General features: G+C 38.6%; 1 protein-coding gene across 7 annotated transcripts in view; it reads left to right on the top strand.

Annotated features, from left to right (window-relative positions):
* The first annotated feature begins 1666 nt into the window (after positions 1 to 1666).
* Positions 1667 to 26094, top strand: part of LOC102396428 (transmembrane 9 superfamily member 2) — an 89218-nt gene continuing 64790 nt past the window's right edge. For 4 of the 7 annotated variants that reach the window (XM_044936667.2, XM_044936668.2, XM_025276147.3 and 1 more), the window contains exons 1-6: positions 1668 to 2063; positions 5801 to 5868; positions 7339 to 7432; positions 10923 to 11050; positions 12061 to 12190; positions 21944 to 22071. In XM_044936667.2, coding sequence (XP_044792602.1) covers positions 1875 to 2063; positions 5801 to 5868; positions 7339 to 7432; positions 10923 to 11050; positions 12061 to 12190; positions 21944 to 22071 — 737 coding nt within the window. In that variant the 5' untranslated portion in view covers positions 1668 to 1874. The other 3 variants (XM_025276146.3, XM_025276148.3, XM_044936669.2) reach the window with 3 other exon arrangements.

Raw genomic sequence — 26094 nt, 5'->3', positions numbered from 1 at the left:
GCAGTATGTGAACCAAGAACTTCCAGATGTACAAGCTAGGTTTAGAAAAGGCAGAGGAACCAGAGATCAAATTGCCTACATTTGTTGGATCATGGAGAAAGCAAGAGAATTCCAGAAAAACACCTACTTCTGCTTCATTAACTATGATAAAGCTTTTGAATGTGTGGATCACAACAAATTGTGGAAAATTCTTAAAGAGATGGGAGAAGCAGACCGCCTTACCTGTCTCCTGAGAAGCCTGTATGAGGGTCAAGAAGCAATATTTAGAACCAGACATGGACCAATGGATTGGTTCAAAGTTGGGAAAGGAGTATCAAGGCTGTATATTATCACCCTGCTTATTTAACTTATATGCAGGGTACATCATGAGAAATGCTGGGCTGGAAGAAGCACAAGCTGGAATCAAGATTGCCCTGAGAAATATCAATAACCTCCGATATACAGATAACACTCTGGTGGCAGAAAGTGAAGAGGAACTAAAGAACCTCTTGATGAGGGTGAAAGAGGAAAGGGAAAAAACTGGCTTGAAACTCAATATAAAACAAAACTAAGATCATGGCATCTGGTCCCATCACTTAATGGCAAACAGAAGGGGTTAAAGTAGAAACAGTGACAGCTTTTATTTTCTTGGACTCTCAAATTACTGCAGACGGTGACTGCAGCCATGAAATTAAAAGACGCTCCTTGGAAGGAAATCTATGACAAACCCAGACTGCATGTTAAAAAGCAGAGACATCACTTTGCTGACAAAGGTCCCTATAGTCAAAGCTATGGTTTTTGCAGTAGTCATGTATGGATGTGAGAGTTGGATTATAAAGAAAGCTGAGTGTGGAAGAATTGGTGCTTTTGAACTGTGGTGCTGGAGAAGACTCTTGCGAGCCCCTTGGACAGCAAGGAGATCAAACCAATCAATCCTAAAGGAAATCAACCCTGACTATTCATTGGAAGGACTGATGCTGAAGCTGAAACTTCAATACTTTGGTCATTTGATGTGAAGAGATGACTCATTGGAAAAGACCCTGATGCTGGGAAAGATTGAGGGCAGGAGTAGAAGGGGACGACAGAAGATGAGATGGTTGGATGGGATCACGGATTCAATGGACATGAACTTGAGCAAGCTCCGGGAGATAGGGGAGGCCAGAGGAGCCTGGTCTGCTGCAGTCCCTGGGCTTGCAGACTGGGATGTAACTTAGCGACTGAACAACAGTAACATGCAATGTACACTTACAGAACATCAGTTTTGGATTAGCTGCATTTCAATCCCGTAATAATAATCATAGTGGGCAACAAGGTCCAGGAATTTCCTGTCTTCTCCCTTCCACCCACCTGCAGCAAGACCTGAAGATGGCTGGGCGGCTTACCGCCCGGTAACCCTGCTACTCTGGTGCTGCGAGGCAAAGTCATGAGGATGCCAGACTCTGGGATGTTGGAAAGTTGAACTCTCTCAGACTTCATCCCCACCTCTGCAACCATTCCCCCAGCCTGCACCCTCCCTCCAGACTCTGCGAGGAGCCTCTGAAGGAGGCGCGCGAGAAGTCGCCCAAACCGCGGGAACGTGTTCCGCAGGGGATGCTGGGAGGGAGGGGAGGGGGTGATGCTGGGAGGGGGGGAGGGCGGGGGAAGATGCAGCAGGACCATCACGCATGCGTACGGCGCGCGCGCGCGAGCTCATAAAGGCAGCCAGGTCGCGTAGCAACCGAGTTCCAAGCCAGTATCTCGCCTTAACAATTGGCCTTCCCCAGAGTGCTAAGTCTCACTAGCCGGTCTGGGCTTTCCTCTGTCCTTTCTGTTCTTATCTTTTCCGCTTCTTCTTTCCATTGGGTCCAATCACGCCCGCGGTGGGTGTGTCCCCAAGCGCAGAACCGGCTACTTAAATGAGTATCCGTTGTTTCTGCATGGGAACCTACCCCTGGAGCCTATGGCCCACCCTCCCCGGGCTCAGGGGGTTGCTGGTGCTGGGACTGATCCTGGGCCTTCAGACCGCCAGCTCCAACGCTTTATATCTTCCCGGGTTGGCGCCAGTCAGTTTCTGCGAAGTGAACGGAGAGACCAAGTACTGTAAGGTGAGGACTAGAGGGAGGAAGTGAGATGTGGGGGGAAGGCTTCGGGTTGGAGTATCAGGCACACCGGGGCCGACCAGTGCTGAGAGCTCTCCGAGTCTACCCGGAATGCCTAAGCCCCCTCTGTGGGTGTGTCTCAGGGTCTCGATCGCAGAGCCTCGCACTTGGCAGATCCGGATCTATCTTTTTCCCTTGATCCTCTTTCTCTCCCTCTCGGCTCAGCCCCTCCCCTCCGGTCCCCTCCCTCTCAGCTCAGCCCCTCCCTTCCCCTCTTCTCCTAGGTTCCGCCCTCCCTTTTGCCCCCGCCCTCCCCTTGGCCCCGCCCCTTCCTTATCTCGGTCCCCCTAGTTCCTGCTCCTGCTTGGTCCTGCCTACTCCATCACAGCCCCTCCCAAGTGGTTCCAACCTACCCCCCCATAGCTCCTCCCCGTTATAGCCCCTCCTTCGTCATAGCCCTTCCCCACCATAGCTCCTCCCCATCATAGCCCCTCCCCCGTCATAGCCCCTCCTTCGCCATAGCCCCTCCCCTCCATAGCTCTCCCTGTAATAGCCCCACCCCCGTCATAGCTCCTCCTGTCATAGCCCCTCCTTTGTCATAGCCCTTCCCCACCATAGCTCCTCCCCATCATAGCCCCTCCTCCGTCATAGCCCCTCCCCTCCATAGCTCCTCCCTGTAATAGCCCCTCCCCATCATAGCTCCTCCCATCATAGCCCCTCCTTCGTCATAGCCCCTCCCCTCCAGAGCTCCTCCCCATCATAGCCCCTCCTTCGCATTAGCCCCTCCCCGTCATAGCCCTTCCCGTCATAGCCCCGCCCCTTCATAGCTCCTCCCCTCCCCCTCCGTCTCGGTGGTTCCTTCCTCTTCCGGTGTTCCTTCCTCTTCTGGTGGTTCCTTCCTCTTCCCCTACGTATAGTCTTCTCCCCCACTTCCCCTTCTTGTTGTCCCCTTTTTACAATCTGCCTTTCAAGACACACTTCTCACTTGATCTTATGTATAGTCACATCATGTGTGTGTCACTCCTCACTCCTGTGGTCTCAGACTTTTACCTGTTTAATTCTTGTTAATTCATGTTGGTTTCCCTTGGGCCCTCTCTGCAAAAAGCAAGATAATATTTACCTCTCAGACTTGTGAGAATAAACTGACAAAAACATCTGGCACATGGTAAGCTTTCAATAAGTGGTGACCATTATCATCATGAGTTTTCTTTAGCCAGAGATTTCTTGCTCAGTTCCTCTTCCACACGTCCCCCTGATAAATTTTGACTTCCTTTCTTGGCAGCCTTATTTTTTTAAACTAGAAACTCACTGTAAATTTTTTTTTGCAAATAATCCATTCAAAAAGTATTAATGAATAGTAAGACTTATTTTCTGATCTCAAGTTGGCAGTCAAGTGTGTGAGCAGTGTTTTGGTAGAAGGAACCGCAAAGGCTTTAGAGCGAAGAACAGTGCTAGGTGTGGCTTGACTACAGACTTAACAAATTGAAAGTTGGGGTTTTTAGAGACCAGGTCTTGGTGCAGCAAATTTGCATTTAAAACCTGGAGCTTGCCTTTTCCTGTGAGAAGTATTGGTAGTAGTGTTTTGAGCCATCATCTTGCCAAATACAGTAAGTAAGAAATGTCATTATAAACTATTTTACACCTGCCTTTTCTCTGGTAATGCCTGGTCCTGTCTCTTTCTTCTTTATTTCAGCAGACTTCCTAGCAAAAATAATATAATCTTTAACCATATCAAATGTCTGGAATTTCTTTTTTGTAAGCTCTTTTTAGATTTACTTGCCTCCTTGAATGTGTTCTACTTTTGATTCTGAGATTGTACCTTCTTTCCTTTGGTGAGTCTTTCATTTTATGTTTAGCATGCCAAACTTCCCGAATTCAATAGTGTCCAGCCTCTTGATTTCCGATTGGTTGAAATCAGATAGTGTCCGGCCTCTTGATTTCAGATAGGCAGAAATTGCGTAGTGAGATGAGATGATTGGATGGCATCACAGACTCAGAGAACAGGAATTTGAGCAAACTCTGGGAGACAGTGAAGGACAGGGAAGCCTGGTGTGCTGCAATCCATGGAGTCCCAGAGATTCGGACACAACTGAGCGACTGAACAACAGTGCACATTTATACTTTGAATAAACTATATTTTTTTGAGGAGTTTTAGATTCGCAGCAGAATTGAGCAGAGAGTATATAGAGTTACCATATGCCTTGCCCCCCCCCACCCCGCCCCCGACATGCATAGCCTCTCCCATTATTAACATCCCCAACCAGAGGTACATTTCTTACAGTTGGTGAACCTGCACTGAATAACATCATCACCTAAAGTCCATAGTTTACATTACAGTTTAATCTTAGTGTTGTACATCCTATGAGTTTGAACAAATGTATAGTGATGTGTATCCATCATTATAATATCATACAGGGTAATTTCATTACCCTAAAAATCCTCTATGTTCTCTGCTCACTCATCCTAATGTCTCTTTAACCCATGACAACCAGTGATGTATTTATTGTCTCTACACTTCTGCCTTTTCCAGAATGTCACATAGTTGAAATCATGTAGCCTTTTCAGCTTGGCATCTTTCACACAGTAATATGATTAAAGTCGCTTTCATGTCTTTTCATAGTGGACTAGTTCATTTCTTTTTAGTGCTGAATAATATTCCATTGTCTAGATGTGCCACAGTGCATTTATCTATTCATCTACTAAAGGACACCTTGGTTGCTTCCAAATTTTGACAATGATGAATAAGCTGCCATAAACACTGTGTGTAAGTTTTTTGTATGGACATGTTTTCAAATGTTTTGAGTAAATACCAAGGAGCAAAATTCCTGGATCATGTGGTAAAATATATTTAGTTTTGTGAGAAACTGCTAAACTGTCTTCCAAAGTAGCCGTACCATTTTACATTCCCAACCAGGAGTGAATGAGAGTTCACATGCATTTTTGTTTACCAAAATAAAATCAGAGTATACATGTTAATGACAGCAACAGCCATAAGGAAAGAGACATAAAATCTTTACAAACAAGTTTATATTCTTTGGTAGAGTTGAGGGAGTGTGGGTAGTGGGGGTGTGAGTAGTCATCTCTTGCCATTCAGTTTTGGGGCAAATAACTTCTCATTTCAATTGATACTGAAGATGTCATAGAGTCAAAGCAAGTGCAATGGCTGATGCTCAAAATGACCCTGAGTCATCAAGGAAGGTTAAATTGTGATCATAATGTTCTGTTTAAGATAGGAAAGAGTGAAGTGTATTTTAGAATAATTATAAAAATAGTTAAAATAATGCAAAAAAAAGCACTTATGCAGGTAGCTTAATTATTTCAAGTTCTTGAGTTCCATGGATGCTAGGGTCCCTATGAAGCCTCTTAAAGCTGAATATGGAATTTGGTGAACGTGTGTGCTTTTCTGGGGAGATGGGCCATAGTTTTCATCATATTCTCAAAGGGTTCTATGATTTTAAAAAGTTAAGAATGGCTGAGGTATCTGAAAAATTCATATGTTCAGAGACCCTGATAATGCCAGATAAATGAAATGTTATGAATTTATCGCTATACTGTGTTAAAATTTATAACTGTACTGTGTTATAAATGTATTACACTACACTAAGTTATAAATTTATAAATATACAGTTATAAATTGGTGGGAGTAATAAACCCAATTACCTTTCAGTTACTTCATTATGTATTTTGCAAGTGCTACCTTATTTTACTTTGTATTATTAATGTTTCTTTTTTCCTTCTTGCAGTCATCAATAGAACTGTATGTAAACAGATTGGACTCAGTAGAGTCTGTGCTACCTTATGAATATAATACGTAAGTTATAAGTATTATAATTATATCTGATATAGTTGATATAATTGTGATTAATTTATATTCATTATATATTATATAATATATAATATACAATATATTTAATTTTATATATTATAGTATATAATATTATATATATTATAATATATATTATAGCTATTATATATATTATATACTATATATACTATATATTATATACTACATATATTATATACTATAATATATACTATAATATATAATATATATTATATTATATATATAATATATATTATATATAATATAAAATATATATATAATATATAATATGCTATAATATATTATATGCTATAATATATATAATATTATATATAATATATATAATATTATATATAATATATAATAATATTATATATAATATAATATATATATATAATATATATAATATATAATATAAATAATATATAATATTATATATAAATTTTATATTAATTTATAATATAATACTGTTAAGATGTGCCTTCAGTTTTTAAAGTTAGTGAATGCAAGCCATGGGTATATTAAGAAATGTGGTAATATTATAATAAAGGTAACAGAAAAAATGATTAGAATAGAGAACTTTCAATGTAAGACAAATGCTTAAAAGATTAGGAAGTTTCCAGTCTTGATTTTTCTTTATAAGAAAGGCAAATTATAAATTTGCTACACTTTGAACCTTGAAAAAATATCTTTGCAGTTGTACCTTATTTCTAAAACATCGAATAGGTAGGTTTCTACTAAGATTTTAATGGATGAAAGTGCTTAGTTTAGTAATGAGTAGTTATTACATATTGAAGATTAAGTATGATCATTCATTTGACAATAACAACAAATGATGCACTTCTTGGAAAAAAATGATCATAGTTTCCTTTGGTATTGCTTTACTGCCTCTAATTAAGCAGAAATAAAATCAGGTCTCATTTTCATTAAAATACCAGGTGTAAATGTAGGGTGTTAGTATGAGTATTAAAAATATTACTCAGGCCTACTATTTATTTTATCTTCTACGTAAACCATTTTACATTCAAATTCACTTAAAGGTAGTTGTGATTCTTTTCAGTTAGTAACCATTTGATTTGTGAATATGTGAGAATGTGTTTGGGGGCTTTTTTTTTTTTAATTCCCTTTTGGTCAGAACTGATAATTACAGTTTCTAAATGTCTCAGGTTAGAATCAGTTCAGACTTTAAGCCATGATTTCCTTATTTGTGCTTACATGTCATTTGAAGTTTAACCCTAAAAATAGTGTTAGTTTCCTTCTGATTGTGATTACCTACATTACAAAAGTCAAGAGCAGTACCATGAGCATTTTGAATCATGAATTCATAATTATCAGAGGTTAAACAATTTAAAGAGAAATATAGAATCTACCATGAAAGGTGGAGCAGCTATATAAATGATCAGGACTGATTTCTTTGTTGAATTTTTTTTAACCTTACTTAAACTTTTCTTTTTTTAGATTTGATTTCTGTCATGACTTCAAAAAGCAAAGTCCTTCTGAAAATCTCGGACAAGTACTGTTTGGAGAAAGAATAACATCGTCTCCTTATGAGGTTATTCGGTTGATCTTATTTAAAATTTTATTTTAAAATGAATCTTCTCAGAACTGACTACATACAGAGTTGTCTGTCAGTATCCATGAGAAGTTGGTTCCAGGACCCACTGTGGATGCCAAAATCCACATATGCTCAAAGTCCCATAGTCAGTCCTCCATACAGGCAGGTTCTGCATCTGTAGATTGAACGAACCGTGGTTCACGTGTTGTTTTCCATCTGCCATCCACAGTTGGTTGAATACGTGGATGTCGAACCTTTATTGAAAAAAAATCCACATATAAGAATAGACCTGGGCAGTTCAAACTTGTAGTTGTTCAAGGGTCAACAGTCATACCAAAGAGTCTTTGCTTTAAAAGGAAAAGAAAAAGGAAAGGAGGTAGAATCTGGTGTTGCCAGAAGAACGCATTAATATAGTCGGCCCTCCAAATCCGAGGGTTCTGCATCTGAAGATTCAACCAACTGAGAATCAAAAATATTCAGGTAAAAAAATTCCAGAGTCCCCAAAAGCAAAATTAGAATTTACATGGTATTTACATTATGCTTAAAACTAGTTACACAGCATTTACATTGTATATTAAGTATTATAGGTAATCTAGAGATGATCTGAAGTATAGTTGACCCAGTGTGGGTCTACTTATACCCAGATTTTTTTTCCACTATATGATCTGTGGTTGGCTGAATCTGTGGATGTGGAATCTCATTCAGAGGAACCGTCTATGTGAAAGGCCACCTATAAGTTGTAGGTAGATTTTCAGCTTCAGGGAGGGTTGATCCCCTAACCTCTGCATTGTTCAAGGGTTACCTATATAGGGGAGGATGTGTATAAGTTATATGCGTATGCATGCATGCTAAGTCACCTCAGTTGTGTCAGACTCTTGGTGACCTTCTGGAGTGTAGCCCACCAGGCTCCTCTATCCATGGTGTTCTTCAGGCAAGAATACTGAAGTGGGTTGGCATGCCATCCTCCAGGGGATCTTCCTGACCCAGGAATGGAACCAGTGTCTTCTGTCTCCTGCATTGGCAGGCAGGTTCTTGACCACTAGCGCCACCTGGGAAGCCCCACATGTGTATACTCTACCATTTTATATCAGGGACTTGGGCAATGGTGGATTTTGGTATCTGTGGATCTTGATGTCTTCCACTTTGATATACTTCACTGGGCTTCCCAGGTGGTGCTAGTGGTAAGGAATCAGCATGACAATGCAGGAGAAGCAAGAGATGCGATTTTGATCCCTGGATTGGGAAGATCCCCTAGAGGAGGAAATGGCAACCCACTCCAGTATTTTGCCTGGAAAATCCCATGGACAGAGAAGCCTGGTGGGCTATAGTTCATGGGGTTGTAGAGAGTTAGACATGACTCAGAGGCTGAGCACAATGACATACTGTGGGATGACTCTATGCTCTTTAAGCTTTCTGCAGTAGTTGGTGGTTCCACACAATGATTTTGCCTTTCACATTTTATTTTTGCTTCATAAAGAGAAAAAGTTTAATTGTTTGTTCTTATATATTTTGGGTAGGGTGATATAAGTAGATATAACTGGACTCTCAGTGTCTATTGATATTGCCCTCAATATCTTAATAGATGTGAGGATAGAGTAAGGATGTTTTCATGAGCAGTTATGATTATAAAGGCACTAATTTTTTTTCTTCTTTTTTTCCCAACTTCATGGAAGTATAACTAAAGTACAATAAACTATACATATTAAAAGTGTATAATTTGATCCATATATGTGAAACCATCAGGCATTAACCTGTTTTACAACTTTTTATTTTGAAGTAATTACAGATTCACAGGAAATGACAAAAGAATGAACAGGGAGGTCTCATGTACGCTTTGCCCAGGTTTGCCCAATGGTAACATCTTGCACGTTAAAAGGAGAAGAGGATGGCAGAGGATGAGATGGTTAGATAGCATCAGTGACTCAATGGACATGAGTTTGAGTAAACTCTGGGAGATAGTGAAGTACAGGGAAGCCTGGAGTACTGCAGTCTGTGGGGTCACAAAGAATTGGACACGACTGAGTGACTGACAACAGCAACAACATCTTGTATAACTACACTATGAAAGCAAAACTATTAGACAATGCACAGAGCTTATTCAGATTTCACTAGTTTTACATGCACTTATTTGTGTGTGTGATGCAGATTTGTGTACCTACTACCACAGTCAATACATAGCATAGTTCTATCAGCACAAAGCTCCCTAAAGTTCTCCATTTACTGTTCTTTTTCTGTTTAGTTTTCAGAATTCTTTATGTATTCTAGTTATGATTCCTTTGTTGCAACAGTCATTTGCAAATAGTTTCTGCCTGTCTGTGACTTGTTGTTTTTTTTTTTACTTTTTATTAGGGTCTTTCATGAAGCAAATACTTTAAATTTTATGTGGTCCAATAATCAAGTTTTCCTTTTATGAATCATGCTTCTGGTGTCTAGTCTAAGAAGACTTTGTATAGCCTTCAGGCCTAAAAACTTTTTTCTATGCTTTCTTCTAGAAGTTTTTTTAATTTAGCTTTATATCTTTAAGTCTGTGATCCATTTTGAATTATTTTTTGTATAAGGTGTGAGGTTTGGGTTGAAATTTTTTTTCTTTCTTTTTTGGCCTGTAGGTGTGCAATTACTTCAGTACCATTTGCTGAAAAGACCTTTTCAGCAATTTCAATTCTTTCTCCACTACTTGCTTTTGCACCTTTGTAAACAAAGTCACTTGGGCCTAGTTGTGTAGGTGTAATTCCTAGGTTCTCTGTTGATCTGTTCCATTGGTCTGTGTGTCAGGCATTTGCTTTTTGATGATTAAAGTTGCACACACTCCCCCAATTGTACCATTGTACTAAAAGAAAAGTGCACCTTTTCAAGAAATGCTATGCTTTGCACTGAAGAAACATGACAGTTCAACTCAGTTTGGGGTTAATATTGTATGATTTCAGGATATCAGGTGTTGAGTTTTCATTGTTTATTCTTGCTCATTGTTTTCTGATTAACAACACTAGCACTTCACCTTGCTCATCTCCAGTAGCCAGACTTTGTAAATAAGAGATTTCATATTAAAAGTTTCAAATATTTTCTTCTCATTTTTTGGTAACACTTTTATTAAGGGATCATTTGCATGCCGAATAATTCACCCACTCATAAGTGTCCATTTCAGTGCTTTTTAGTATATTCATAGAGTTCTATAACCATCACTACAACCAATTTTATTATAAATTTTAAGTGAAGTGTTCTAGATCAGGGTAATTTATAGAAAGCTGCAGTGGATTTTATACCCCACCTTATATAGTACTGAAGAAGGCAGGTTCTCTTGAAAGCAGTGTGTGTCTAGTTTAATTATTTCAGATGTGTACTGAAGTGTAGAGGAAATCGTGTTGAGAATCGTGGCATACTGAAATCTCTGAAGAAAAGTTTTATCTGTAAGATTAAGTGCTTACTTTGTGACATTTGGTTTGTACAACTTAGTCCAATCTCTTAATTTTTTAATTTTCTTTCCTAACAGTTTTCCTTTAACAAGTCAGAGACATGTGTGAAAGTTTGTATGAAATCTTATGACACAGCAAAGGAAGATCAAAAGAAAAAGCTGGATTTTTTGAAGAAAGGAATACAACTGAATTATCAACATCACTGGTAGGTTTGGCATCTGACATCGTATGACTTAAATTTTCTATTCCCTTCAGAAGCAGTTTTATAGGTTTTATTTACCTTTGGAGAAATGTATGTTGTGATAGTATAAATTAGTAGTTTTACTGTAAAGTAATTAACCAGTTTGCATTCTTTGAAAATATGCTGGCATTTGGGAATGGATTGGGGGAAATCTTGATTGGGGACTTAAAAATCATCTTCAAGGAAAGAGAACAGAGTGAAAAACAATGTTTGACAGTTGGTAAACTTGTGGGTGACTTCTTTATTTGCTAGATTTTATGTAGCATCCTTTTTATTTCTTATCTGAAAACAAATTTATGTATTAGTGCCTAGCATATGACAGGTGTTCAGTAAATAGTTGTTGAATGGGTAATGAGTGGAAGAATTAAAAAATTTTTTTTTCATTTTTTTTGGCCATGCCACACAGCATGTGGGATCTTAGTTCCCTGACCAGTGATTGAACCCAGGCCCTTGGCAGTGAAAGAGTGGAGTACTAACCACTGGACCACCAGAGAATTCCTTAAGTTCAGATTCTTAAAAAGATTAAGTATTGGAGTACAAATAAATTAATAAAAATAAATTGGAATGTAATTTCTTTACATGTTGTGTTAGTTTCTGCTGTACAATAGCATCAATCTGCTGTGTGTATACATATACCTCTTGTTAAGCCCTCCCTCCTACCTCCTCCCCATAAGTTAAGATTTTTAATCAAAGCCAATCCACAAAAAATAGTATATAATTTCAGGTAGATGTTAAATAGATTTTAAAACTGCTTCTGGAGAATTCCTTGGCAGTCCAGTGGTTAAGACTCAGCACTTTCACCGCCATGGGCCTGGGTTCAATCCCTTGTTGGGGAACTAAGATCTTGCAAGCCATGTGGTGTGGCCAAAACAAAAATAAACAAGAATCTGAACTTAAATATATGTAAGATGATGTTAGTTTTGCTTGATATGAATTGCTTATTAAATCTTTTCCTTAAAAATATTTATATTTAGGATTATTGATAATATGCCAGTGGTATGGTGTCGTGATATAAATGGTGGGAATAAGTACTGTACAACAGGATTTCCAATAGGATGCTTTGTTTCCCAAAGTGGTGAATCCAGTGATGCTTGCTTCATGCATGTAAGTATTGAGAACTTACTATAGAAATATAAGAATGTTGCTTCATTTACAATTTGCTTTCTAGTTAATAGCCACTTAAAAAAGGTAAGTCTTTATATATATATAAATATATAAATGAGATAAAAACTTTTAGATAAACTATTAAAAATATTTATATTTATTATAATCTAAAATAATCTACTAGGATTGGGATAACTTAAATTTCTAGAGTTGTACTAAACTAAATAATAAATTTATTAAATAGCTAGGTCATTTCCAAATAAAATAAGATTTTAAAACATTAATTACTAAACATTAACTTCCTCTTACGAAAAGTTTTTCTTACAGAAAAACTAAAGAGATTTTAATGTATTAATAAATATATAACGTATAATATATTTATATATAATAAATATATATTATAATATGATATAATATGGAGAAGGAAATGGCAACCCACTCCAGTGTTCTTGCCTGGAGAATCCCAGGGACAGGGGAGCCTGGTGGGCTGCCGTCTATGGGGTCGCACAGAGTCAGACACGACTGAGGTGACTTAGCAGCAGCAGCAGCAGCAGCATAGTCACTTAAACATGAATGGGACAGCTACTATTGTCTCCATTTTATGCTAGAGGTTGAGGATACAAAGACAAGTGGTCCCTTGCCCTCTAGAAGTTCATAGTCCTAAGTAGGAGATAGACTTGTGAGCAAACTGATGCAATAAAATGTTTTATGGTAGGAGACTAAGGAGCAAGGAGGATATAATTAAGGGAATGAAAAAGTATTTGTTAGACGAATGGGTGGGTGAGCATTTCTAGAAGGGAAATCAGTGTGAGATTGGTCAAGAGATTGGAAGTCTGAAATAGCATGCTGTGATTGAGGGACTGTGAGTAATTGGGTATATCTGCAGCATAAGGTTTGGAGTTTTGGGGATGCATGTAGAGATGAAGCTCAAAACAGGGGTAGGTAGAAGCCAATCATGGCAGGAGGTCCTATATACAGTGGTAAGGAAAGTCACATTAAATGCCTATTATGAGCCAGAAGCAATGTTATATCACCCTATACACAGTGCTTAATTTAATCCTTGAAACAGCCCTGTTGCTAGAATCTACTATTGCTGTTTTACAGATGATAAAATTCAATCTCAGAGACAGTAAGGGACATGACTAGGGGCAGACAGCTAGTAAGTGGGAGACATAGGACTCCAACTCAGATCTTTTTAGCTTGGAAGTCCTAATCACATGGTTTGAAATTTATCTTGCGGTTCTCAAACTGTTTTCTATTGGGTCCTAGGGTAACAGAAGTGTCTTGGGGCTGCCTTGGAGGCTGAATGGTCATGGAAGGGCAGCACTACTTAGAATCTTTCTTATATGGAGAGACTCAATGTGGATCAGCAATGGGCTGAAGGGGAAGGGAGAGAGAGGAGCGGAGGCTGCCTGCCAGGTTTCTGTTTTGGAGTCTAAATGATGGTATCCTTCATTGTTTCTTTCCAGAGAAAGGGGCTGTGCTTCTTGCATTTCAGTCATTCAGGGACCACCTTGGTGATTCGTGCTACAACTGAGGCACTTGTAATTATTATTTATCTGTAATTTTAAAAATTTCTTTAAAGTTTTATTGTTATGAATTTAGAAAGGAAAGTTATATTTGGTACTGCTAGTTATAATAGCTATAGCAAAAAGTATAGTGACCATGATATATAAAGCAATAGATACTTAATCTTTAATAGATTTCAGAGGTATTTTTTTAATATCAAAGGCTTGACATATCTAACAAGACTCATGGGGCCTGAGGTGTAGTTTGTATACATGTCTCAGGGATTCCAGCATATCAGAGCAGGCCACTAAAAGTCCTAGTTACATGAAAACTCCATCTCTTCTCCCATCTCCAGTAAAGACATCCTGGGAAAAAGGGGGCTTTTTTTTTTTTTACACAAACATTTGTAACAATTTATGTTAGCTAACATCTGCAAACAATGTAAATGCCGCTCAGCAGATGAGTAAATGAAGACGATATGGGGTATTCATTCCTTGTACAACAACTCAGCAATTAAAATGAGCAAACTGTTGACACATGCACAACATGGAGAGATCTCAAACTTGTACTAAGCCAAAGAAGCCAGAAATAAAATTTTACAGGTTGTATGATTTCATTTATGAGATATTACTAGCAAAGGTAAAGATATAAAGACAAATGGCTTTAGATCTGACAAGCATAAGGATTTGGAGTGAAATACAGAGAAGACCAAGGCCAGAAGCTCCAATTCTTGGAGCACAGAGAAATCACTCCGAGGTAAGAAAGTTGAGATAAATGGGATAGAGTTTAGAAGTAGTAACAAAATAATTGTTTTATTTTTCAAAAGTTTTTTTTTTTCCTTTAAAAAAAAACCTGTAATATAATTGCTTTATAAAAGCTATTGTTTTGTTAAGGACCTCAATAGTCATCTGGCTCAGTCTAGGAGACTTCTTAATACAATGCTCTGCAAAAGAGATGGCAAATATGTATTTATCTCTAATTTAACTTATAAAAACTTATTTAAAAGGAAATTATAGAAATTACAGGCTTAGTGTACATATATATTTTATTCATCTATTTTCAAGTACATAGAAAAGTAGAATACAGATTGTTTTTTCATCTACTACCTAAGATTATCTCATATATCCCCAGTGATATATATTCTTCACAATGGTAAACATTGACATAGGGAATGTGGGAGGAAAAGCAGCAAATAGCAGAAGAGAGAAGTTAATGAATAGGAGAAATTTGGATAAATAAAGTCTGTGTTTGATACTCTAGATGAAATTCTATATGGAATGGTTCTTATTTTTGGCTGGGTCATGTAGTTTACAGGATCTTAGTTCCTTGACCAGAGATTGAACTATGGCCATGGCAGTGAAAGCGCCAAATCCTAACCACTAGACCACCAGGGAACTCTCCAAAGCATATGGACTTAATAAAAACCCTTTTTGTTAAAACAAACAAACAAACACAGATAACAGAAAACCACACAGAGCAGATATAAAGTTTAATGAACTATTATAAGGGGAACACCTTTGTAAATGTCAGCCAGATCAAGAAATTGAATTTGGTCAGCCTCCTCAGAAGGTATCCATGTATCCTACCCATTGAAACTCTGTTGCGTCCCTTAAAATAACCACAATCCTAACTTTTCACCCTAATCACTCCCTTGAGTTTCTTTTACAGTTTTATGACCCAAGTTTACATCTCTCAACACTATAGTTTAAACTTGAGCATTTTATATATCTTTTATCAATATTTTCTTGTGAAAGTGAAGTTGCTCAGTTGTGTCCTGACTCTTTGCGACCCCATGGACTGAGCATTCTCTTTTTGGGGGGAGCATTTTTAAACACACAGAAAAGCTGAATGAATTGTATAGTGGACACTCAGATACCCAGCGCTTAGATTCTATAATTAGCATCTTTGGATTTGATTTATCACAGATTTATACATTTATCTATTCCTGTATCATTCATCCAAACAATGGTACATTTTCCTCTGTCCCTGTTTTCTTTGAAATTGATAGATGGATCTAGTGGCTTGATTAGATTCAGGTTTGATCTCTTTGACAAGATAAGGTAGTGATGTGTTCTTTCATCAGGATGCACATAATGTCTCTTTTTAAAAATAGGTTTATTATTTAGAGCAGTTTTAGGTCAAAGAAAAATGAAATGGCAGGTACAGAGACTTCCCAGGTGCCTTCTGCCCTCACACATGCATAGCTTCCCTCATTATCAACATCACTCACCAGAATGTGGTACATTTGTTACAACTGATGAATCTTCATTGATACACAGTGAAGATATACATTATAGCACTATGTGATACACATTAATTAATGTGATACACATTTCACCTAAAGCCTGTAGTTTACATTAGGGTTCACTCTTGTGTGTATTTTATGGGTTTGGACAAATGTATAATGACATGTGTCCACTGTTATAATATCCTACAGAGTAGTTTCACTGCCCTAAAAGTCTTCTGTGCTCTGCTTGTTCATCCTCCTCCACCTGGTGTCTTTTGTTTCTTTCTTTTACTGTGATACCTGGATCCACTATTCCTTAGAGGATGCTGAGGCTTCAGAAACTGTAAACTTCCATCAACCAGGAAACAAAAACCTTTTCTCTTGCAGCGTCTAGGCAGCGCCCTCTACTGACAAAGCTTCTTTCAGTGCCAGCTTGCAAAGGAAACCTAGTTAAAATCCTCAAAGGGCCCAGATAATTTTCACAGAGGTCAAAGAGCATGAATTTGGCAATGAGAGGCAATAAATCAATAACTGGCACACCTTACACACATGCACTGATCAATACTCTGATGAAAGAGAGCCTTCGTTTATCTCCAGAAATCTCTGGGTAGCTCCCCTGTCTCTGGTATTCTGCCCCACAAAATCCAGCCCCCTTGGCCTCTCTGGACTTTGAACTTTGTCTTCCCAACTGGGGATATTGCGGGGCTTCCTTGGGTACCCCTTCCCTGCACCACAGCCTGGAAATTCACTCTGGGAAGGAAGCTTGAGGCTTCCCCTTCTCTAGGTGATCACTCTCTTAATGTTCTTTGTTGTCCAAGGTCTGAAAACCGTTTTCAGATATTTTAACCATTTGAAAAAATTGTTTAAGGTGAAAGAGTAAATCGAGTCTCGTGTTCTTCCATCATGTCTGGAGGAGGAGATTCCACTCACCTGTTTTCTTTTTGCATACATTTGCTTGGTGTGACTTTGCCTATCCTTTCAATTTAACTTTCCAGATCTCTTTTGGATGTGTCTCTTTTATACAACATGTTGGGTTTTGCTTCAGGGCATCTTCTGAAAAATCTTTTCCTCTTAATGGCTGAGTTAAATCCATTTACATGTATTGCTATGACATTTACTCTCAGTTCTGTTATATTACATTTTGTTTACTATTTTGATATTCCACATTTTATTGATTCTAAGACTCATGTTTCCCCATATTTTATCATTTATGAAATCAATATGTGTCTTCCAGTTGATGGCATGTTAAAGTTTAATTGGCAGTGTATTTTTTTAGCAGCACATAAAATGATATTTTGCAAATGGTGGCATTTTCAATTCCATGAAATATGATATTTCTTTGAAAAGTCTTTATGTGGTCTACATTTTATTGTTGTAATTCTTCTAATATTTAAGGTTTGAATTTCTGTTATAGTCTTTTCATTTCTACCTACTTCTTAGTCACTGTTTTTTTTTGGCCACACCATATGGTTTTCAGGATCTCAATTTCCTGACCAGAGACTGAACCAGGGCTGAGGCAGTGAAAGCTCAGAATCTTAGCCACTAGGCTACCAGGGACCTTCCAGTCACCTATTTCTTAGAGGGTGTTATACAGTTTCATGATTATGCATCTGGTTATGGATTTTTGTTTTGCTGTGTTTTTAATCGTGGTGTTAATTCCTTGAGTTTCCTGGATTGGTGCCTTTTATCAGTTCTGTAATTCTCAGCCATAGTCAGATATTTTCTTCTTTCCTTTTTAGACTCCAATTAAAGCTATGTTAAGTGTTTTTTTCTTCTCTACATGTCTTAACTTTTTTTCTGTATTTTCTATTTTTTTTCTGTACTGTGTTCTTCTGGTGTATCTTCTAGTCTATAAATTCTCTTTTCACATGTTCCTTCTTTTAAAATTTCAGTAATAATCTTTCTTATTTCTACAAGTTTTGTTGTTTTTCAAATCTGCTAGGTCATTATTTTATACTTATCTATTTTATGCACATGCTTTCACACTTGTGTTTGATGTCTTTGAAATATATTAAGTTTGGTTAATTTTAAATCTGCCTCTATCATTCCTGGATCTGAAATCTTTACAAATTTGTTTCTGCTAGTTCCCGCTCATGATTCCTTTTTTCCTTGTATGCTTCGTTATTTTGACTTCATATTCATTGTTCTCAAGTAGTATTTGTGGAGTTTGAGTCCTAGGGTCAAAGTACTTTCCTTCAGAGAGGATTTTCATTTACTTCCACATGGTGTCTTTGGGAAAGACCAGTCCGGGAACACCTTAAGGCAAATTCATAATTTAAACTTCCTGAGGCAACTTAGATGATGTGAATCCAGCCTGCAAATCTATGATTTTTTTTAAGGATAGTTTATTTCTCTCCCCCTACCCGCATGTGGTTCTGTTTATCTTTGAGGCCATCTTCCCAATAGTCCATTGGGACTATAGGAGTAGGCTCACTTCTGGCTCACCTTTATCCTGAGAATGTTGCTTTTGGAAGGGGTAGGTGGTCTCAGCTTAGTGTGCAGAGGGTTTCATATTAGCCTTCTCATCTGGGAGGGCCCTCCCTGAGCGCCCCCTTCCTCCTCCTTTGGAAGCTACCCAAACCGAAGTTCAGGTTTGCCCAAATTAGCAGGTGTCCTCAGGGCAAGAGCAGCATCAGTGCTTCCTTACCCAGCTGACCTCTCTGGCTTGCTGCTTCCCCTTAGAATTTGGCATTGGGACCTCCCTGGCAGTCCAGTGGTTAAGACTCTGGGTTTCCAATGCAAGGGGCATGGGTTTGATACCTGGTTCAAGGAACTAAGATCCTATATGCCACATGGCATGGCCAAAAAATTAATTAAAAAAATAAGAATAATAATAAAAAAAAGAATTTGGCATTGGTAGTTCCTTACTTTCTTGTCACCTCATGTTGCTTTTTTAAATTTTAAAGCCTGTTTTTTTAGAGCAGGTTTAGGTTCATAGTAAAATTGAGAGGAAGGTACAGAGATTTCCCATATACCCTCTGTGCCATACAGACATAACCTCCTCCATTCTCAGCATCCTCCACCAGAGTGGGACATTCATTACAACTGATGAGCCTGCATTGATGCATCACATGGTGACCACTTAAAGTCCATAGTTTACATTAGGGGTCAATGTGCTACATCCTATGCTCATGTTGCTTTTAAGGAGATATTTGTTATGTTTATCATTTGTGCTTTGCAGCAGGAGATTTGGCCCAAATAAGATGGGAATTGGAAATCTAGTTAAAGTTTTAAAGCATAATTTTAATATCTAGTAGGAAGGAATCTAACATTTAATGACTTCCTTATTCTGTGCCAAGTACTGTACTAGCTGTTTCCATATGATTTCTCACTTATTCCTCTTAATAATTTAATGAATTAAGTGATGGTAGCCCCATTTTATGGACTTCCTTGGTGGTTCAGTAGTAAAGAATCTGCCTGCAATGCAGGAGACCTGGGTTCGATCCCTGGGTTGGGCAGATTCCCTGGAGGAGGGCATGGAAACCCACTCTAGTACTCTTGCCTGGAGAATCCCCATGGACAGAGGAGCTACAGGTGGGCTACAGTCCGTAGTATAGCAAAGAGTCGGACATGACTGAGCAACTAAGCAACAGCAGCCACAGCCCCATTTTACAGCTAAGAAAACCAAGGCCCAGAAAAATTGACATACAAAAGATTGTATGTGCAAAACATGAATTCCATCTCAATGTTGTTGTTGCTTTTTGGCCACACCATGCAGCTTGCAGGATCTTAGTTTCCCAACCAGGAACTGAACGCAGGCTATGGCAGTGAAAGCACTGAGTTTTAACCACTCGGCTGCCAGGGAATTCCCTCATGCCAATGTTTTTTTGATCCAAATTATGTTCTCTTTGCACCATCCCAAACTGCCTCTTGTATTTTTTGAACATCTATAGGATATTAGCTCTGAGAACATGTTTGAGAAGTGCCTGGCACATAGTAGATGTTCAAAAATATTTGTTGAATGAATGAATGAGTCATACAAAATTCCTAGCCTTGTGATCAAATGGGGAACACAATTTACTAGGGGATGTAAACATGTAAATACACCGACTACAATCTGATATAAGTGGCACAGATATGAGCTGAGTGCTGTGAGAGCACAGAATAAAGAATTCTTTTGTAGTAACATCAGCTTTTAAGTAGAGGCTATGGCAGCAGATGAGTCTGGAGAAGTAAGCAGGATTCAGATCCTGAAGGACCTTGTTACCATGTTATCTCTCAGATCCAGTACTTTATGCCTCATGGTAGTTGAAATGCTTTTCATGCGTTGATTTAATGCTTTCAGCACCCTGTAGTTCAGATGGTAAAGAATCTGCCTGCAATGCAGGAGACCCGGGTTCAATCCCCGAGTTGGGAAGATCCCCTGGAGAAGGGAATGACAACCCACTCCAGTATTCTTGTGTGGAGAATTCCATGGACAGACCATGGGGTCACAAAGTGTTGGACACGACTGAGCAACTAACACACACCCTGTTATGATGTCTACAGTAAAGGTGCAGAAATCAAGACACTGATTGGTTAAGCAACTTGGCCAACATCACACAGGCTGGTACATGCCATACCTGAGTCTTCAACCTTGGCAATTTGACTGTGGAGTCCACTTCTTTAACCCCTATGCTGTGCTGCTTCTGGGGCTTTCCTGGTAGCTTAGCCGGTAAAGAATCTGCCTACAATGCAGGGGACCCCAGTTCAATTCCTGGGTTGGGAAGACCCCCTGGAGAAAGAGGCTACCCACTCCAGAATTCTTGAGTTTCCCTGGCAGCTCAGATGGTGAAGAATCCACCTGCAATGCGGGAGACCTGAGTTCAGTCCCTGGGTGGGGAAGATCTGCTGGAGGAGGGCACGGCAACCCACTCCAGTATTCTTGCCTGGAGAATCCCCATGGACAGAGGAGCCTGGAGGGCTAGAGTCCGTGGGGTCACAAAGAGTTGGATGTGACTGAGTGACTAAGCACAGTGCTGCTTCTATTAGTGTATAGCATGGCCATACCTCCATACCAGTACGTGCAGATCTACTGTAGCTGCATTGTATTTCTCTGTATGGTTATATTATCTTTCATTTAACTGTACTGGGGGATAGTCCAACCCATCATAAGTCTTATACAGAAGCTTCTCCCACATCCTTATGGAAAAATAATCGTTCATTCTCCCTTAACCACTTTTACCAGAAAAGAGCAGTCAGAAGTTTTCTTTCTTCTGAATTAGAGCAGTGGTTCTCAAAGTGTGTTCCAGGACCAGTAGCATCGGCACCACCTGGGAGCTTGTTAGACATATAGAATCTCAAGTCTCACCCTAGGCCCAGTGAGTCAGAATCTGCATTTTAACAAGATCCCTGGGTGATTTGAATAAACTTTCAAGTTTAAGAAGCATTGATGTAGAATAATTACCTACAGATATAGTTGTGGCTGTTAGGGAACGAACTAATGAGTACTTGACTGATAGAGTTTAATTCACTTTTTGATGCCTCTGTTTTATGCCTCTGATTATAAATGTAAATATACCCTCATTATACAAAATTTGGTAAGTACAGAAAAATCTAAAGAACCAGTGGAAAAATGAATGCCTGTAGTCTCACTACCCAGAGACACCACAGTTTGCATTCTGCAACACGTCTTCTATTTTTTCTTGTTTCCTTACTTTAACCATAAATAAAGGCCAAACTCTTGATATGCTTAAACTTTAAGTACCTATAACATTTTATTAGTTTATTTGCATTACTTCATATTTTTGTGTGGTTAAAACCAGCAATGTATGCATTTGTGAATTTTACATTTTCAATATTATTCCTTTGTAACAACTGTTTAAGACAATAGAATTAGGTAACATATTAATTTTAGGCCAGATGTTCAGGGCTGCACTTTTAATCTTATAAAAACACATTTACACTTCAGTATTCTTAATTTATGGCTTGGTTTTTTAGAACTAATATATCCCATTTTCATTCCATGCTCACAATTTATATTTTTGAGTTTATAGGAAACATTCAAACTTCTTTCAAATTTCTTTATATTTTTGCAGCCTGAATTCAACAAAACTAATACTTACTACATCTTCAACCATGTTGATATTACCATTACATATCACAGTGAAAATGAAGTAGATTGGTATGTTTCAAAATTGGTTTCTGCTAGACTTGAGCCCAAAAGGTAATTATAGAATATCTTTTAAATTAGTTCCATTAATTTAAAAATTAATTCAAAATGTAGAAGATCTCACCAGAATTTTAATTTTTAGGATATATGTGTGATATAACCTTAGACATAAAGTTTAAAAAATCAAATAGACAATTTTATTCCCTTTTACTTATAGTAAGCATGCGAGTAACATGTAGTGTGAGAAAGAACTGACAGATCTGGAAGAGAATAGCCTTATTGAGGGTGTCCTAACTCTTCTTTAGTTGCTGCCATATGACAGAGATTACGTTAAGGTTTGATTATGTTAAGGTTTGTGTTTGTTCAGAGGAGAATTCTAGTTACAGTGGAGTCTATTAGGCAGGTATCAGCTGGGTTTGAGGAAGAATCTGCTAGCAGTTAGAGCTCTCTAACAGTTGAATAAGCACTCTCAAGAAGTAGTGAGTAGTTAATCCCTAGATGTTTGTAGGAAGAGCCTAGATGACCCAGCTCTTAGAGATTTCATAATTAAGCACCCAGCGTAGTGTCTGGTCCCTAGTAAGTGAATACTTAATGAATTTCAAGGGCAGTTCTGCATTGGATAAGAGACTGGATAGGTGCAAATGATGTTCTAACTTCAAGATTCTTTGAAACTGTAGGATAAGATTGGTACTCTTCAATTAAAAGAGGGAGGAGAATCAAATCGTGATAGATATGGGTAAAATGTTACAAAATCTGATATATTAGGATGGAGGAAGTTATCCTTTGAGACTAAGGTGAAATATTAAAGGAGGTAAGTGTGGTATAGTTTTCTGAACACAGAACAAGGAATTTGGAAATTTGGATTTTAGTCTCATATCTGCTGGTTCCATTTTGGAAGTCAACCCTAAGTTCATCAAGATGCATCAGATTTCATTGTTTTTAAGTCTACTAGCCTATTTTATTTTAGCCAAGGTTGTTCCATCTGTCACAACTAATGACCAAAAGGTAAGAATAGTTAAAGAATGTACTGTACCAAGCTTTTGGCCCTGGGTACATTAACTTGATGTCTCACAGGCTCAATTTCCTCATCTACAAAAGGAGGGGACAGAATTTGGGGTTAGGGTTAATTTTAATATAGATGCTGAAGCTGAAACTCCAGTACTTTGGCCACCTCATGCAAAGAGTTGACTCATTGGAAGAGACTCTGATGCTGGGAGGGATTGGGGGCAGGAGGAGAAGGGGATGACAGAGGGTGAGATGGCTGGATGGCATCACTGACTCGATGGACGTGAGTCTGAGTGAACTCCGGGAGTTGGTGATGGACAGGGAGGCCTGGCGTGCTGCAATTCATGGGGTCGCAAAGAGTCGGACACGACTGAGCGACTGAACTGAACTGAACTGAATATAGATTCTGATGCATCAAACCCAGTTTTTATTGATGTGTATTTTTCTGGGTAAAAGGGTCCATATATTTCATTAGATAAACAAGACCCCAGAAGATGAAGAACACTGGTACTTTCCAACTCTGATTTATCTTTGTAAAAAGATATTCTTTTGGAAATTAGTGGCTATGTTAAAATTTTTTGAAGATTTATTTCATAAGGTATTGCAGATAGGGAATGAAAGAAAGATTAAAAGGATCAGGGCGTGTTTATCATTAACAGGATAAAAAGAGCTACCCAGAGAGGCCAGGGAATGCTAACCATAGTCAAGGGCAATCACCCATGCTTCTTGTGTATGTCACTTCTGATAAGTGGGAATAGAATTTTAGGTTCATGGACTGTGAGATCTGACTCAGAATGGCTGCTCCTGTTGAAAGTCATTTGGGTAGAAAGGTAGTTAACATACAAAGTATGATATAGGAAGCTAATCTCATCAGCTATACGAAAATCAAATTTAGTGCTTACAGGCACATTTCATACTCTCAGGCTCAGACAGAGTTAAAAAAAAGCCAAGAAAATCATTTTTTAGAGCTGTATTTATCTATCCTGCTCATGGTAATCACTGATGTATGCATGCAATAAAACTTTTATCTAATCACAGTAAAGCTCATTTATTTGGTCCCCCTGAGAATAAGGACTGTGTTAAAATTCATCTTTTTCAGAATTGGGCAGTCTGCTCAAGGTCATAGATGTGAGTTAGGCCTAATGGTTTTCTAAGTCTAAAGTCTTGTGTTTTCTTTCAGGTACTGTACCCTGTTAATTTCCCTGATGGTTGCCATAGCTGATTATCTCTTTTTCCTTAAAACACCTGCTGCATTGGCTTTTGGGTTAGCACTTCCTGGTTTTCTCTCGTTTCACTGGCTGCTCATCAGTCTTCCAAATTCTCCAACCTCTCTTTCTTTTTTTTTTGTCGTTTTTGGGTTTACCACACGGTTGTGGGATTTTAGTTCTGCAACCAGGGGTTGAACCTGGGCCCTTGGCAGTGAGAGTATGGAGTCATAACCACTGGACTGCCAGGGAAGTCCCTCTTTCCTCCAAGCTCTTAATATCAGAGGGCTCTAGAACTCAGTATTTGAGCTCTGCCTCTTTATTTATACTCACCTTGGTGATCTTACCCTGTCTCCTGGCATCAGATACCACAATGACACTTAAGTCTCTGTGTGTGTGCTCAGTTGCTTCAGTCATGTCCGACTCTTTGCTACTCTATGGGCCATAGCCCACCAGTCTCCTCTGTCCATGGGTTTCTCCAGGCACGAATACTGGAGAGGGTTGTCATGCCCTCCTCCAGGGGCTCTTCCTGACCTAGGGATCAAACCCATGTCTACTGTGTCTCCTGCATTGGCAGGCAGATTCTTTACCACTAATGCCACCTGGGAAGCCCCTCTTAGGTCTCTAGACCTGTATATTTAGCTGTCTATTTGCCACTTGGATGTCTAATAGGCATTTCCAACTTAACATGTCCCCAAATAATCTTCTAATCTTCCCTCCAAACCCATTTCTCTTGTTGTCTTCTCCATCTCAGTAGATGGCAACTATATCCTTCTAGTTGCTCAGACCCCCAAACCATGACATCACCCTTGATTTCTCTTTATCATTCTTCCCTCATACCCTATATCTGGTCCAATCCTTTAGTATATCATGTGGTTCTGGCTTTTTTTTTTTTTTTTTTTTTTGGCAGCACCATATGGCTTGTGGAATCTTAGTTACTAGACCAGGGATGGATCCCATGCTCCCTGTGATAGAAGCCCAGAGACCACCATGGAATAACCCATGTGGCTCTATTTTAAAAACGTATTTAGAACACACCACTTCTTATCACCTCCAGCACTATCAGCTGGTCCGGGACATTGTCATACCTTACCTGGTTGTTGCAGAAACCTAGCTGGTCTCCTTGCTGCTACCCTTGTCTTCTCATAACCTTTTCTCAATACAGCATTCAGAGCATTCCTTTTTATTTTTTTTTCATTTTAAACTTTTATTTTGTGTTGGGGTATAGATGATTAACAATGTTGTCATAGTTTCAGGTGAATAGCGAAGGGACTCAGCCATACATATACGTGAGCCTTTTTAAATTTCAGCTCGTGTCAATCCTCCACTTAGACTCTTCCAGTGACTTCCCATCTCAGAGTAAAAGTTGAAGTTGTGAAAGTGGCTTGGAAGGCCTTATACAATCCATATATAAGGCCAGTGGTTTAAAATAGTGCTTCTAACTTGATTAGAGACCTTTATAGAATTTTTGCCACATAGTCTCTTAAATGAAATGCAGATCTTCCCTGTACGGGGTTTAAGACCCGTACGTCAGAGCATACTTGATATGCATTATCATGCAGTAATTTAATTTTTCCCTTCAGTGTGAAATGTTGACCTGTAGCCTTAACAATTATGATTTCTCTAATTCATAGCTATTTTAAAATGTATTTTGGCTTTAAATAGAATACCTTTATCCTACACTTGTAAGGGCACATTATGGACCAGACAGTAGGGTTACAAGAATGAATACAAAAGATGTGCACACCAATAACCTTTGCAGTTGTGAGTGAGTGGTTTGATTGTGCATGTATGTGTAGAGATAATACTCTCATCAGGATTGCATATTAATCTTTAGACAGAAACCACGGGGTAAACTGTATGTTGA

Source organism: Bubalus bubalis, chromosome X (assembly GCF_019923935.1).
Source record: "Bubalus bubalis isolate 160015118507 breed Murrah chromosome X, NDDB_SH_1, whole genome shotgun sequence".
Classification (NCBI taxonomy): Eukaryota; Metazoa; Chordata; class Mammalia; order Artiodactyla; family Bovidae; genus Bubalus; species Bubalus bubalis.
This window is presented reverse-complemented; position numbering and strand designations above follow the sequence as displayed.